Genomic DNA, 16784 nt, shown 5'->3' on the forward strand with positions numbered 1-16784 from the left:
ATAGGTCGAAACGTGGAAATGGTGAAAGTTTGAAAAATGGCCAAATCGTTTTAAATGGGAGAAATGTCCTGGAAAACCGGGAAATCTGGGAATTTTTGAAATTCGTCAAGGGAAACGAATAGGCTGAACGTTTGAAGTTGGAACGGTTTGAATCGGGTGAAAAATGTGGACGGAGTATTCGTGTGGTAATAGGGCTTTGAAAAACCAGGAATTTTAGAAAATTCCGGACTTTTAGAAAATTCTGGAATTTTAGAAAATTCTGGAATTTTGTTGAACTTGGAAAATTAGTAATTTGAATTTCCAGGATAGTGGAATGTGTTGAAGGTGGAATGGTTTGAATAGGTTGAAAAAATGCGGAAACGGTGAAAGTTTGAAAAATGGCCAAATAGTTTTAAATGGTAAAAATGTCCTGGAAAACGGGAAATCTGGGAATTTTCGGGAAACGAATAGGCTGAACAGTTTGAAGTTGGAACGGTTTGAATCGGGTGAAAAATGTGGAAGGAGTATTCGCGTGGAAATAGAGCTTTGAAAAACCAGGAATTTTAGAAAATCCTGGAATTTTGTTGAACTTGGAAAAGGAGTGGTTTGAATTCCCAGGATAGTGGAATGTGTTGAAGGTGGAATGGTTTGAATAGGTTGAAACATGTGGAAATTGTGAACGTTTGAAAAATGGCCAAATCATTTTAAATGGGAAAAATGTCCTGGAAAACCGAGAAATCTGGGAATTTTCGGGAAACGAATAGGATGAACAGTTTGAAGTTGGAACGGTTTTAATCGGGTGAAAAATGTGGAATGAGTATTCGCGTGGAAATAGGGCTTTGAAAAACCAGGAATTTGAGAAAATCCTGGAATTTTGTTGAACTTGGAAAAGGAGTAGTTTGAATTCCCAGGATAGTGGAATGTGTTGAGGGTGGAATGGTTTGAATAGGTTGAAACATGTGGAAATGGTGAATGTTTGAAAAATGGCCAAATCGTTTTAAATGGGAAAAATGTCCTGGAAATCTGGGAATTTTTGGAATTCGTCAAGGGAAACGAATAGGCTGAACAGTTTGAAGTTGGAACGGTTTGAATCGGGTGAAAAATGTAAAAGGAGTATTCGTGTGGAAATAGGGCTTTGAAAAACCAGGAATTTTAGAAAATCCTGGAATTTTGTTGAACTTGGAAAAGGAATAGTTTGAAATCCCAGGATAGTGGAATGTGTTGAAGGTGGAATGGTTTGAATAGGTCGAAACGTGGAAATGGTGAAAGTTTGAAAAATGGCCAAATCGTTTTAAATGGGAGAAATGTCCTGGAAAACCGGGAAATCTGGGAATTTTTGAAATTCGTCAAGGGAAACGAATAGGCTGAACGTTTGAAGTTGGAACGGTTTGAATCGGGTGAAAAATGTGGACGGAGTATTCGTGTGGTAATAGGGCTTTGAAAAACCAGGAATTTTAGAAAATTCCGGACTTTTAGAAAATTCTGGAATTTTGTTGGACTTGGAAAATTAGTAATTTGAATTTCCAGGATAGTGGAATGTGTTGAAGGTGGAATGGTTTGAATAGGTTGAAAAAATGTGGAAACGGTGAAAGTTTGAAAAATGGCCAAATAGTTTTAAATGGGAAAAATGTCCTGGAAAACGGGAAATCTGGGAATTTTCGGGAAACGAATAGGCTGAACAGTTTGAAGTTGGAACGGTTTGAATCGGGTGAAAAATGTGGAAAGAGTATTCGCGTGGAAATAGAGCTTTGAAAAACCAGGAATTTTAGAAAATCCTGGAATTTTGTTGAACTTGGAAAAGGAGTGGTTTGAATTCCCAGGATAGTGGAATGTGTTGAAGGTGGAATGGTTTGAATAGGTTGAAACATGTGGAAATTGTGAACGTTTGAAAAATGGCCAAATCATTTTAAATGGGAAAAATGTCCTGGAAAACCGGGAAATCTGGGAATTTTTGGAATTTGTCAAGGGAAACGAATAGGCTGAACAGTTTGAAGTTGGAACGGTTTGAATCGAGTGAAAAATGTGGAAGGAGTATTCGTGTAGAAATAGAGCTTTGAAAAACCAGGAATTTTAGAAAATCCTGGAATTTTGTTGAACTTGGGAAAGGGGTAATTTGAATTCCCAGGATAGTGGAATGTGTTGAAGGTGGAATGGTTTGAATAGGTTGGAAAAATGCAGAAATGGTGAAAGTTTGAAAAATGGCCAAATCATTTTAAATGGGAAAAATGTCCTGGAAAACGGGAAATCTGGGAATTTTCGGGAAACGAATAGGCTGAACAGTTTGAAGTTGGAACGGTTTGAATCGGGTGAAAAATGTGGAAGGAGTATTCGCGTGGAAATAGAGCTTTGAAAAACCAGGAATTTTAGAAAATCCTGGAATTTTGTTGAACTTGGAAAAGGAGTGGTTTGAATTCCCAAGATAGTGGAATTTGTTGAAGGTGGAATGGTTTGAATAGGTTGAAACATGTGGAAATTGTGAACGTTTGAAAAATGGCCAAATCATTTTAAATGGGAAAAATGTCCTGGAAAACCGGGAAATCTGGGAATTTTTGGAATTTGTCAAGGGAAACGAATAGGCTGAACAGTTTGAAGTTGGAACGGTTTGAATCGGGTGAAAAATGTGGAAGGAGTATTCGTGTAGAAATAGAGCTTTGAAAAACCAGGAATTTTAGAAAATTCTGGAATTTTATTGAACTTGGAAAAGGAGTAGTTTGAATTCCCAGGATAGTGGAATGTGTTGAAGGTAGAATGTTATGAATAGGTTGAAACATGTGGAAATGGTGAAAGTTAGAAAAATGGCCAAATCATTTTAAATGGGAAAAATGTCCTGGAAAACGGGTAATCTGGGAATTTTCGGGAAACGAATAGGCTGAACAGTTTGAAGTTGGAACGGTTTGAATTGGGTGAAAAATGTAAAAGGAGTATTCGTGTGGAATTAGGGCTTTGAAAAAACAGGAATTTTAGAAAATCCTGGAATTTTGTTGAACTTGGAAAAGGAGTAGTTTGAAATCCCAGGATAGTGGAATATGTTGAAGGTGGAATGGTTTGAATAGGTCGAAACGTGGAAATGGTGAAAGTTTGAAAAACGGCCAAATCGTTTTAAAAGGGAGAAATGTCCTGGAAAACCGGGAAATCTGGGAATTTTTGGAATTCGTCAAGGGAAACGAATAGGCTGAACGTTTGAAGTTGGAACGGTTTGAATCGGGTGAAAAATGTGGAAGGAGTATTCGTGTAGAAATAGAGCTTTGAAAAACCAGGAATTTTAGAAAATTCTGGAATTTTATTGAACTTGGAAAAGGAGTAGTTTGAATTCCCAGGATAGTGGAATGTGTTGAAGGTAGAATGTTATGAATAGGTTGAAACATGTGGAAATGGTGAAATTTAGAAAAATGGCCAAATCATTTTAAATGGGAAAAATGTCCTGGAAAACGGGAAATCTGGGAATTTTTGGGAAACGAATAGGCTGAACAGTTTGAAGTTGGAACGGTTTGAATTGGGTGAAAAATGTAAAAGGAGTATCCGTGTGGAATTAGGGCTTTGAAAAACCAGGAATTTTAGAAAATCCTGGAATTTTGTTGAACTTGGAAAAGGAGTAGTTTGAAATCCCAGGATAGTGGAATGTGTTGAAGGTGGAATGGTTTGAATAGGTCGAAACGTGGAAATGGTGAAAGTTTGAAAAACGGCCAAATCGTTTTAGATGGGAAAAATGTCCTGGAAAACCGGGAAATCTGGGAATTTTTGGAATTTGTCAAGGGAAACGAATAGGCTGAACAGTTTGAAGTTGGAACGGTTTGAATCGGGTGAAAAATGTGGAAGGAGTATTCGTGTAGAAATAGAGCTTTGAAAAACCAGGAATTTTAGAAAATTCTGGAATTTTATTGAACTTGGAAAAGGAGTAGTTTGAATTCCCAGGATAGTGAAATGTGTTGAAGGTAGAATGTTATGAATAGGTTGAAACATGTGGAAATGGTGAAAGTTAGAAAAATGGCCAAATCATTTTAAATGGGAAAAATGTCCTGGAAAACGGGAAATCTGGGAATTTTCGGGAAAGGAATAGGCTGAACAGTTTGAAGTTGGAACGGTTTGAATTGGGTGAAAAATGTAAAAGGAGTATTCGTGTGGAATTAGGGCTTTGAAAAACCAGGAATTTTAGAAAATCCTGGAATTTTGTTGAACTTGGAAAAGGAGTAGTTTGAAATCCCAGGATAGTGGAATATGTTGAAGGTGGAATGGTTTGAATAGGTCGAAACGTGTGGAAATTGTGAACGTTTGAAAAATGGCCAAATCATTTTAAATGGGAAAAATGTCCTGGAAAACCGGGAAATCTGGGAATTTTTGGAATTTGTCAAGGAAAACGAATAGGCTAAACAGTTTGAAGTTGGAACGGTTCGAATCGGGTGAAAAATGTGGAAGGAGTATTCGCGTGGAAATAGGGCTTTGAAAAACCAGGAATTTTAGAAAATTCTGGAATTTTATTGAACTTGGAAAAGGAGTAGTTTGAATTCCCAGGATAGTGGAATGTGTTGAAGGTAGAATGTTATGAATAGGTTGAAACATGTGGAAATGGTGAAAGTTAGAAAAATGGCCAAATCATTTTAAATGGGAAAAATGTCCTGGAAAACGGGAAATCTGGGAATTTTCGGGAAACGAATAGGCTGAACAGTTTGAAGTTGGAACGGTTTGAATTGGGTGAAAAATGTAAAAGGAGTATTCGTGTGGAATTAGGGCTTTGAAAAACCATGAATTTTAGAAAATCCTGGAATTTTGTTGAACTTGGAAAAGGAGTAGTTTGAAATCCCAGGATAGTGGAATATGTTGAAGGTGGAATGGTTTGAATAGGTCGAAACGTGGAAATGGTGAAAGTTTGAAAAACGGGCAAATCGTTTTAAAAGGGAGAAATGTCCTGGAAAACCGGGAAATCTGGGAATTTTTGGAATTCGTCAAGGGAAACGAATAGGCTGAACGTTTGAAGTTGGAACGGTTTGAATCGGGTGAAAAATGTGGACGGAGTATTCGTGTGGAAATAGGGCTTTGAAAAACCAGGAATTTTAGAAAATTTTGGAATTTTAGAAAATTCCGGAATTTTAGAAAATTCTGGAATTTTAGAAAATTCTGGAGTTTTAGAAAATTCTGGAATTTTGTTGAACTTGGAAAAGGAGTAGTTTGAATTCCCAGGATAGTGGAATGTGTTGAAGGTAGAATGTTATGAATAGGTTGAAACATGTGGAAATGGTGAAAGTTAGAAAAATGGCCAAATCATTTTAAATGGGAAAAATGTCCTGGAAAACGGGAAATCTGGGAATTTTCGGGAAACGAATAGGCTGAACAGTTTGAAGTTGGAACGGTTTGAATTGGGTGAAAAATGTAAAAGGAGTATTCGTGTGGAATTAGGGCTTTGAAAAACCAGGAATTTTAGAAAATCCTGGAATTTTGTTGAACTTGGAAAAGGAGTAGTTTGAAATCCCAGGATAGTGGAATATGTTGAAGGTGGAATAGTTTGAATAGGTCGAAACGTGGAAATGGTGAAAGTTTGAAAAACGGCCAAATCGTTTTAAAAGGGAGAAATGTCCTGGAAAACTGGGAAATCTGGGAATTTTTGGAATTCGTCAAGGGAAACGAATAGGCTGAACGTTTGAAGTTGGAACGGTTTGAATCGGGTGAAAAATGTGGACGGAGTATTCGTGTGGAAATAGGGCTTTGAAAAACCAGGAATTTTAGAAAATTCTGGAATTTTATTGAACTTGGAAAAGGAGTAGTTTGAATTCCCAGGATAGTGGAATGTGTTGAAGGTAGAATGTTATGAATAGGTTGAAACATGTGGAAATGGTGAAAGTTAGAAAAATGGCCAAATCATTTTAAATGGGAAAAATGTCCAGGAAAACGGGAAATCTGGGAATTTTCGGGAAACGAATAGGCTGAACAGTTTGAAGTTGGAACGGTTTGAATTGGGTGAAAAATGTAAAAGGAGTATTCGTGTGGAATTAGGGCTTTGAAAAACCAGGAATTTGAGAAAATCCTGGAATTTTGTTGAACTTGGAAAAGGAGTAGTTTGAAATCCCAGGATAGTGGAATATGTTGAAGGTGGAATGGTTTGAATAGGTCGAAACGTGGAAATGGTGAAAGTTTGAAAAACGGCCAAATCGTTTTAAAAGGGAGAAATGTCCTGGAAAACCGGGAAATCTGGGAATTTTTGGAATTCGTCAAGGGAAACGAATAGGCTGAACGTTTGATGTTGGAACGGTTTGAATCGGGTGAAAAATGTGGACGGAGTATTCGTGTGGAAATAGGGCTTTGAAAAACCAGGAATTTTAGAAAATTTTGGAATTTTAGAAAATTCTGGAATTTTAGAAAATTCTGGAATTTTAGAAAATTCTGGAGTTTTAGAAAATTCTGGAATTATGTTGAACTTGGAAAAGGAGTAGTTTGAATTCCCAGGATAGTGGAATGTGTTGAAGGTGGAATGGTTTGAATAGGTTGAAAAAAATGCGGAAATGGTGAAAGTTTGAAAAATTGCCAAATCATTTTAAATGGGAAAAATGTCCTGGAAAACTGGGAAATCTGGGAATTTTTTGAATTCGTCAAGGGAAATGAATAGGCTGAACAGTTTGAAGTTGGAACGGTTTGAATCGGGTGAAAAATGTGGAAGGAGTATTCGTGTAGAAATAGAGCTTTGAAAAACCAGGAATTTTAGAAAATCCTGGAATTTTGTTGAACTTGGGAAAGGGGTAGTTTGAATTCCCAGGATAGTGGAATGTGTTGAAGGTGGAATGGTTTGAATAGGTTGGAAAAATGCGGAAATGGTGAAAGTTTGAAAAATGGCCAAATCATTTTAAATGGGAAAAATGTCCTGAAAAACGGGAAATCTGGGAATTTTCGGGAAACGAATAGGCTGAACAGTTTGAAGTTGGAACGGTTTGAATTGGGTGAAAAATGTAAAAGGAGTATTCGTGTGGAATTAGGGCTTTGAAAAACCAGGAATTTTAGAAAATCCTGGAATTTTGTTGAACTTGGAAAAGGAGTAGTTTGAAATCCCAGGATAGTGGAATGTGTTGAAGGTGGAATGGTTTGAATAGGTCGAAACGTGGAAATGGTGAAAGTTTGAAAAACGGCCAAATCGTTTTAAAAGGGAGAAATGTCCTGGAAAACCGGGAAATCTGGGAATTTTTGGAATTCGTCAAGGGAAACGAATAGGCTGAACGTTTGATGTTGGAACGGTTTGAATCGGGTGAAAAATGTGGACGGAGTATTCGTGTGGAAATAGGGCTTTGAAAAACCAGGAATTTTAGAAAATTCTGGAATTTTAGAAAATTCTGGAATTTTAGAAAATTCGGGAATTTTAGAAAATTCTGGAATTTTAGAAAATTCTGGAATTTTAGAAAATTCTGGAATTTTAGAAAATTCTGGAGTTTTAGAAAATTCTGGAATTTTGTTGAACTTGGAAAAGGAGTAGTTTGAATTCCCAGGATAGTGGAATGTGTTGAAGGTGGAATGGTTTGAATAGGTTGAAAAAAATGCGGAAATGGTGAAAGTTTGAAAAATTGCCAAATCATTTTAAATGGGAAAAATGTCCTGGAAAACTGGGAAATCTGGGAATTTTTAGAATTCGTCAAGGGAAATGAATAGGCTGAACAGTTTGAAGTTGGAACGGTTTGAATCGGGTGAAAAATGTGGAAGGTACCACGCGCCAAAATCTCGAGAAGTAAATGAAGTTGATAAATAGATGAATTTTGGTGTAGAAAACCATAAGAGTGAATGTTTTGGAGCATTCACACATTTCCAAACAAAAAAATGTTTACTAAAAGTTGACCTTTTTTGTATTTGGCATAGTTTGTATATATTATTAATGTTGTAAATACAAATCTTTATATATCTAGTAAAGGTTGGTCCTAAAGAGGTAGGCATTTTTGGGAGGTCTCAAGAAGGTGAGAAATACAAGAATGTGTGTAAGTGTGGGTGTGACTTTGCCGTGCATCGCCATGACTACCATCAACACCATCACCGCAGCTGACACCACAAATATCCATTTAAAGCATGCGAGTGTGCTTCCGGTCTTTTTGACACTTTCCCTACTGAATATGGGAGGATTCACCTCCAAATGACCTTTAATGTTCCCTTTGCCAGTTTCCCCCCCTGACTCAACACACCCCCCCCCCTCCCCTAAAAAAAAGTTGTGTATTTTTGTGTTTGTGTTTGGTGTGAGTAACCCTCTAAGTACCCCCTCCACCCGTCCCGGCTGCAGGCTGTGCGAGTGCACGGAGGCCGAGGCCGAAATCATCCTCCAGCTGAAGAACGAGCTGAGGGAGAAGGAGCTCAAGCTGACGGACATCCGCCTGGAGGCGCTAAGCTCCGCCCACCACCTGGACCAGATCCGGGAGGCTATGAATCGCATGCAGGTGAGGTTTATCACACCTAAGCCTAGGTTTTAGATCCCCAGCTTCTACGAACCTAGTCACGTCCGTTGTGTCCTTGAGCAAGACGCTTCACCCTTGCTCCTGATGGGTCGTGGTGAGGGCCTTGCATGGCAGCTCCCGCCATCAGTGTGTGAATGGGTGAATGTGGAAATTAGTGTCAAAGCGCTTTGATTACCTAGAAGGTACAAACGTTTGTAGAAAAGCGCTATACAAGTATAACCCATTTACCATTTTATGTCTAGATAAATACCAAATTTCCCTGACTATAGAGCAGCAAACAACATTTTTTAGAAGAAAACAAATATTTTCCATATATTAGCCGCACCGGAATATAAGCCGCAGATGTTGTGAAATTAGTTATTTACACAAAAATATTCTATAAATGTTTATTTACATACATTAATTGTTTCCAAACGGTGTCTGTAATTCGGCAGTAAAACGGCTGGTCAAACAAAACAGAACATTTTAGCTGCTTGATATTTCTAAATGATTACAAAACTTTCACATACTCTTAACATCTAATTATATTAATTATTAATATATATCCATCCATCCATCCATTTTCTACCGCTTTTCCCTTTATATTAATGTAAATACGCATATGTGTGCACACGTGTGTGTGTGTGTGTGTGTGTGTGTGTGTGTGTGTGTGTGTGTGTGTGTGTGTGTGTGTGTGTGTGTGTGTGTGTGTGTGTGTGAGCGCACGTGTGTGTACATATTTATGTTTATATGTATATATGTATATTTTATATATATATATATGTGTATATGTATATGTATATATATATATATATATATATATATATATATATATATATATATATGTATATGTATATATATATATATTTATATATATATATGTATATATATATACTGTATGTGTATGTATATACATATTTATATATGTATGTATCTGTATGTATGTATGTATGTATATGTATGCATATATATGTATAATATGTATGTATATGTACAGGTATGTATATATGTGTATATATATGTGTGTATGTATATGTTTATGTATGTGTATATGTATATGTATATACACATATATATGCATATACAGTATATACACACATATATATTCATATATATATATATATATATATATATACACACATATATGTATATATGTATATATATATGTATGTATGTATATATATGTATGTATGTAGATATATATATGTATGTATATATATGTATGTATATGTATGTATGTATGTATATATGTATGTATGTATGTATATATATGTATGTATGTATATATAAATATATATATATATATATATATACATATATGTATGTACGGTATGTATATATATATACAGTATATGTATATATATATATATATATATACAGTATATATATATATATATATATATATATATATATATATATATATATATATATATATATATATATATATATATATATATATATATATATATATATATATATATATATATACATATATATATGTATGTGTGTACAGTATATATATACATAATTATGTAACCCAGTGTGGCCCCCAAGTCAAAAGGTTTGGACACTCCTGCTGTAAACCTATAATTTATACAGTGTTTTCAAAAAATGCATACATTTAAAAGCTATAGTAAAATACTTTAACGGCACGCAGGTAACAAAAAAAAAATACTACAGTATTTAATTGTTAGGCAACATGGGTTATATATTGTCAGTCAATGTTACTCAATAACCAATATTTTGCAAGAAAAGGTGCGTGGGAAGTTTATTCCAGTCTTTTTGTGTGATAATAGTACTAATACAGTACAAGATGATACAGTATTATTATAATTGCACGGATGCTGAGTCAAATCATATCCCAAGGCCCAAGCTTCACACTGCCTCCTTTGTAGAAGCCAATAAATAATCTTCCCTCTGATCTTGTAAGGCGTCTTATCGGAGACTTGACCTACAAAGTCAGGCTTACTCGCCCTTGATGATCACAAAACGTCGCTCACAGCCCATAATTCCACCGCACTGATTTAGCAATAACAACATCAAGCGTAGCTTGGACGCTACAAAGTGATGTTGGCTCTTTGAAAAGTTGGAGTACAAACTAACTAAGCCAGCTCTTTGAATGTTGTTTGATTGTGGCTCAAGCAAGTAAAAGTACAGAACATGGCACTACTTACAGTCACGGTCAAAAGTTTACACACACTTGTAAAGAACATGATGTCATGGCTGTCTTGAGTTTTCAATCATTTCTACAACTCTTATTTTTTTGTGATAGAGTGATTGGAGCACATACTTGTTGGTCACAAAACAACATTCATGAAGTCTGGTTCTTCTAGTGCGGTTTTGAAGGAGGATAGAGATGCCCTTTCTTTTACACCTGTTGGGAGTGCATTCCATATTGATGTGGCATAGAAGGAGAATGAGTTAAAACCTTTGTTAGTTCGGAATCTGGGTTTAACGTGGTTAGTGGAGCTCCCCCTGGTGTTGTGGTTATGGAGGTCATTTACGTTAAGGAAGTAGTTTGACATGTACTGAAACTATGTTTTCAGCACAAACCCGTTCAAGATTAGACAAACAAACAGTGTACGGGGTTACAGAACAGGAACGCTGATGGGTCGCCACGAGGCGCTCCGTAAAAGATAAGAAAAAGGTAAAACGCTGGAGAAGATGAGTAAAAAAAATACAATCTAGACTGGGCTCCTAAGGGGGCCTAGTCTGGAGTGGGGAAAAACCTCCATGCAATGCGCACATAAACACGTTACATTTAATCACGACAACTCGCAACAGAGGGGCGGGGAGTTGGGGCCCTGGAGGTCGACTGCTGCTATGAAGCGCTGCCAGCCGTCCATCACCCCAAGGGGAAACAAGCGGTGGTGAAGGCGTGGGGTGGGGTAGGGGGGGTTGTGTGTATAAGTGAAGTGAATTATATTTATATAGCGCTTTTCTCTAGTGACTCAAAGCGCTTTACATAGTAAAAACCAATATCTAAGTTACATTTTTAAACCAGTGTGGGTGGCACTGGGAGCAGGTGGGTAAAGTGTCTTGGCCAAGGGCACAACGGCAGTGACTAGGATGGCGGAAGCGGGGATCGAACCTGCAACCCTTTAAGTTGCTGGCACGGCCACTCTACCAACCGATCTATACCGCCCCGCCTATTGTCTTGGGTGTGATGATGTAATGTTCATAGACCGGGGCCGTTCTGCATGCAAGCAAAAGTTGGACTCCAGGTGTCGTTGAGGAGGGAGGGAGGTCAAAAGCGTCCATCGTTGAGGTGTCCTCGGGGATGTTTTCAGAACAGCCTGTTCCTGTTGTTCACAGCGTCAAGGCCATTCGAGGGAGTCAAATCGTAGATTAGGATGTTTGTTTTCCGCGAGCAGACATTACAATGACTAAGTCAGGACTTTGGGAAGGCCATTCTAAAACCTTCATTCTAGCCTGATTTAGCCATTCCTTTACCACTTTTGATGTGTGTTTGAAGTCATTGTCCTGTTGGAACACCCAATTGCGCCCAAGACCCAACCTCCGGGCGAGGTAATCCTCCTTTTTAATTGTCCCATTTACTCTCTATAAAGCACCACTTCCATTGGCAGCAAAACAGGCCCAGAGCATAATACTACCACCACCATGCTTGACGGTGGGTATGGTGTTCCTGGGATTAAAGGCCTCACCTTTTGTCCTCCAAACATATCGCTGGGTATTGTAGCCAAAAAGCTAATTTTTTTGTTTCATCTGACATCACATGGACAAAGATAAGACCTTCTGGAGGAAAGTTCTGTGGTCAGATGAAACAAAAATGGAGCTGTTTGGCCACAATACCCAGCAATATGTTTGGAGGAGAAAAGGTGAGGCCTTTGATCCCAGGAACACCAAACCTATCGTCAAGCATGGTGGTGGTAGTATTATACTCTGGGCCTGTTTTGCTGCCAATGGAACTGCTGCTTTACAGAGAGTAAATGGGACAATGAAAAAAGGAGGATTACCTCCAAATTATTCAGGACAAGCTAAAATCATCAGCCCGGAGGTTGGGTCTTGGGCGCAGTTGGGTGTTCCAACAGGACAATGACCCCCAAACACACGTCAAAAGTGGTAAAGGAATGGCTAAATCAGGCTAGAATGAAGGTTTTAGAATGGCCTCCCCAAAGTTCTGGCTTAAACGTGTGGACAATGCTGAAGAAACAAGTCCATGTCCGAAAACCAACACATTTAGCTGAACTGCACCAATTTTGATGAAGAATTTGGAGGTAATCCTCCGTTTTCATTGTCCCATTTACTCTCTGTAAAGCACCAGTTCCATTGGCAGCAAAATAGGCCCAGAGCATAATACTACCACCACCATGCTTGACTGTAGCAATGGTGTTCCTGGGATTAAAGGCCTCACCTTTTCTCCTCCAAACATATTGCTGGGTATTGTGGCCAAAAGGCTCATTTTTTTTGTTTCGTCTGACATCACATGGGCAAAGATAAGACCTGTGGTCAGATGAAACAAAAATTGAGCCTTTTGGCCACAATACCCAGCAATATGTACGGAGGAGAAAATGTGAGGCCTTTAATCCTCAGGAACACCATGCCTACCGTCAAGCATGGTGTTGGTAGTATTATGCTCTGGGCCTGTTTTGCTGCCAATGGAACTGGTGCTTTACAGAGAGTAAATGGGACAATGAATTATGTCTAATACGGGATGAACCGGCCAACGAACCCCCACATATGTTAAACCTTCTGAAAGGTCTCGTTCACGCCAATGGGGGAAATTTCAACAGTATGGCGGATTCCGGCAACCCCCGGCCAGAGGTCCAGGGCACAGACAGCAGGCCCATCAAAATGTCTGCGGGAATTTTCTCGTTCTTATTGTTATTATTCCTTTGGACTACTTTAGTTTTCTCTACTCTTGGAAAAATGTGAGTTTTTTTCCCTTCCTCTTCATCCTGGTCTTCCTTTCCAGAACGAGATCGAGACGTTAAAAGCGGAGAACGACCGCCTCAAGTCCAGCGGCAACGCCACGCCGACGGCCACGCCCGTCAAGACGGCCCGGCCGCCCTCCGAGACCTCCAGCACGTCCTCGTCCTCCTCCCGTCAGTCCTTGGGCCTGTCCCTCAACAACCTCAACATCACCGACACCATCATGTCAGGTCAGTTGAGCGTCAGACGGTGGCGAGCGTCGCAATCGACTTTGGCAGGCTGACATTTTCTTTCCGAAGTGTGAGAGGAGGAAAAAGTCGCTTCGGCTGACCTTTGATGGAGGGGAAAAAAACTGGAAGAAATCAACCCAGAGAGGCCTCGGATGCCAATTAGTACGCAACAAACACACATTTTGTGGGTTGTGTGGAAACACAGAGTAGATTATATACTGGAGGAGTCACCAACCTTTTTGAAACCAAGAGCTACTTCTTGGGTGCTGATTAATGCGAAGGGCTACCAATTTGATACACACTTTAAAAAATTGCCAGAAATAGCCAATTTGCTCAATTTACCTTTAACTCTATGTTATTATTAATAATTAATGATATTTACACTTAATTGAACGGTTTAAAAGAGGAGAAAACATGAAAGAAATTACAATTAAATTTTGAAACATAGTTTATCTTCAATTTCGACTCTTTAAAATTCCAAATTCAACCGAAAAAAAGAGAAAAAACTAGCTAATTCGAATCTTTTTGAAAAAATTTAAAAAAGAATTTATGAAACATCATTAGTAATTTTTCCTGATAATTTTAGAATTTTGATGACATGTTTTAAAAAAAGTTAAAATCCAATCTGCACTTTGTTAGAATATATAACAAATTGGACCAAGCTATATTTCTAACAAAGACAAATCATTATTTCTTCTAGATTTTCCAGAACAAACATTTTAAAAGAAATTCAAAAGAGTTTGAAATAAGATATACATTTGATTCTACAGATTTTCTAGATTTGCCAGAATAATTTTTTTGAATTTTAATCATAATAAGTTTGAAGAAATATTTCACAAATATTCTTTGTCGAAAAAACAGAAGCTAAAATTAAGAATTAAATTGAAATGTATTTATTATTCTTTACAGTAAAAAAAATAAATTTACTTGAACATTGATTTAAATTGTCAGGAAAGAAGAGGAAGGAATTTAAAAGGTAAAAAGGTATATGTGTTTAAAAATCCTAAAATCATTTTTAAGGTTGTATTTTTTCTCTAAAATTGTCTTTCTGAAAGTTATAAGAAGCAAAGTAAAAAAATTAATGAATTTATTTAAACAAGTGAAGACCAAGTCTTTAAAATATTTTCTTGGATTTTCAAATTCTATTTGAGTTTTGTCTCTCCAAGAATTAAAAATGTCGGGCAAAGCGAGACCAGCTTGCTAGTAAATAAATAAAATTTAAAAAATAGAGGCAGCTCTCTGGTAAGTGCTGCTATTTGAGCTATTTTTAGAACAGGCCAGCTGGCTACTCATCTGGTCCTTACAGGCTACCTGGTGCCCGCGGGCACCGCGTTGGTGACCCCTGGTGTACTGGATCTTCATTAAACATGTCAAAAGTAGGATTTTACTGTTCATAATCCAACAAAAGTTCCTTCCTCACTTACTTGTCTCGTAATTAAAGAAGCTTGCCTCCAGGACGAAGCAGAGCGCTCGATATTGGATGGACGGATGAGAGAGAGCAGTTTGAGGACCGTTATAGGCCCTAGAAAGTAGAGATGGCAGCTAAATAATCAAAACCCAAAAGCAGTGAAGTTGTCACGTTGTGTAAATGGTAAATAAAAACAGAATAAAATGATTTGCAAATCATTTTCAACTTATATTCAATTGAGTAGACTGCAAAGACAAGATATTTAACGTTCGAACTGGAAAACTGTGTTATTTTTTGCAAATATTTGCACATTTGGAAGTTGATGCCTGCAACATGTTTCAAAAAAGCTGGCACAAGTGGCAAAAAAGACTGAGGAAGTTGCGGAATGCTCATCCAACACTTATTTGGAACATCCCACAGGTGAACGGGCAAATTGGGAACAGGTGGGTGCCATGATTGGGTATAAAAGCAGCTTCCGTGAAATGCTCAGTCGTTCACAAACAAAGGGTCACCACTTTGTCAACAAATGCCTGAGCAAATTGTTCAAGGACAACATTTCTCAACCAGCTATTGCAAGGAATTTTAGGGATTTCACCATCTACGCTCCGTAATATCATCAAAAGGTTCAGAGAATCTGGAGAAATCACTGCCCGTAAGCGATGATAACACGGACCTTCGATCAATCTGGGGGTACTGCATCAAAAAACGACATCAGTGTGTAAAGGATATCACCACATGGGCTCAGGAACACTTCAGAAAAAAAACTGTCAGTAACTACAGTTGGTCACTACATCTGTAAGTGCAAGGTAAAACTCTACTATGCAAAGCCAAAGCCATTTATCAACAACACCCAGAAAGTGGAAAAGTGTTCTGTGGTCTGACGAGTCCACATTTCAAATTATTTTCGTAGACTGTGGTCGTCGTGTCTTCCGGACCAAAGAGGAAAAGAACCATCCGGATTGTTCTAGGCGCAGAGTGTAAAAGCCAGCATGTGTGATGGTATGGGGGTGTATTAGTGCCCAAGACATGGGTAACTTACACATCTGTCAAGGCACCATTAATGCTGAAAGGTACATACAGGTTTTGGAGCAACATATGTTGCCATCCAAGCAACGTTACCATGGACGCCCCTGCTTATTTCAGCAAGACAATGCCAAACCACGTGTTACATCAACGTGGCTTCATAGTAAAAGAGTGCGGGTACTAGACTGGCCTGCCTGTAGTCCAGACCTGTCTCCCATTGAAAATGTGTGGCGCATTATGAAGCCTAAAATAGCACAAGGGAGACCCCCGGACTGTTGAACAACTTAAGCTGTACATCAAGCAAGAATGGGAAAGAATTCCACCTGAGAAGCTTCAAAAATGTGTCTCCTCAGTTCCCAAACGTTTACTGAGTGTTGTTAAAAGGAAAGGCCATGTAACACAGTGGTCAACATGCCCTTTCCCAACTACTTTGGCACGTGTTGCAGCCATGAAATTCTAAGTTAATTATTATTTGCCAAAAAAAAAAAAAATGTATGAGTTTGAACATCAAATATCTTGTCTTTGTAGTGCATTCAATTGAATATGGGTTGAAAATGATTTGCAAATCATTGTATTCCGTTTATATTTACATCTAACACAATTTCCCAACTCATATGGAAACAGGGTTTGTACATGCAGGTTTTGGAGTAACATATTGTAAGCTTTTTCTACTTACAGTCCCACAGATCCACACTGGAAGCCAGTTGCATAGAGTTGACAGGGTTTAATATGGTTTTTGCAGTTCTTCAATATGTACTTTTGTTGACTTTTCAGTCTCTCCGATCCTCCTCCTGCACCCGGCCGCTCACTGTTAAAGACAACAGATGATTAGTTCAACACTTACCACCTATGCAAACTAAT

At 38.0% G+C, this 16784-nt stretch overlaps 1 protein-coding gene across 1 annotated transcript in view; it reads left to right on the plus strand.

Annotated features, from left to right (window-relative positions):
• Positions 1 to 16784, plus strand: part of nav3 (neuron navigator 3) — a 219930-nt gene that overhangs the window by 185614 nt on the left and 17532 nt on the right. Inside the window, exons 20-21 of the mRNA XM_062064431.1 lie at positions 8219 to 8372; positions 13306 to 13492. Coding sequence (XP_061920415.1) covers positions 8219 to 8372; positions 13306 to 13492 — 341 coding nt within the window. The remainder of the gene's footprint in view (positions 1 to 8218; positions 8373 to 13305; positions 13493 to 16784) is intronic.

Source organism: Entelurus aequoreus, linkage group LG12 (genome assembly GCF_033978785.1).
Source record: "Entelurus aequoreus isolate RoL-2023_Sb linkage group LG12, RoL_Eaeq_v1.1, whole genome shotgun sequence".
In the NCBI taxonomy this organism is placed as follows: Eukaryota; Metazoa; Chordata; class Actinopteri; order Syngnathiformes; family Syngnathidae; genus Entelurus; species Entelurus aequoreus.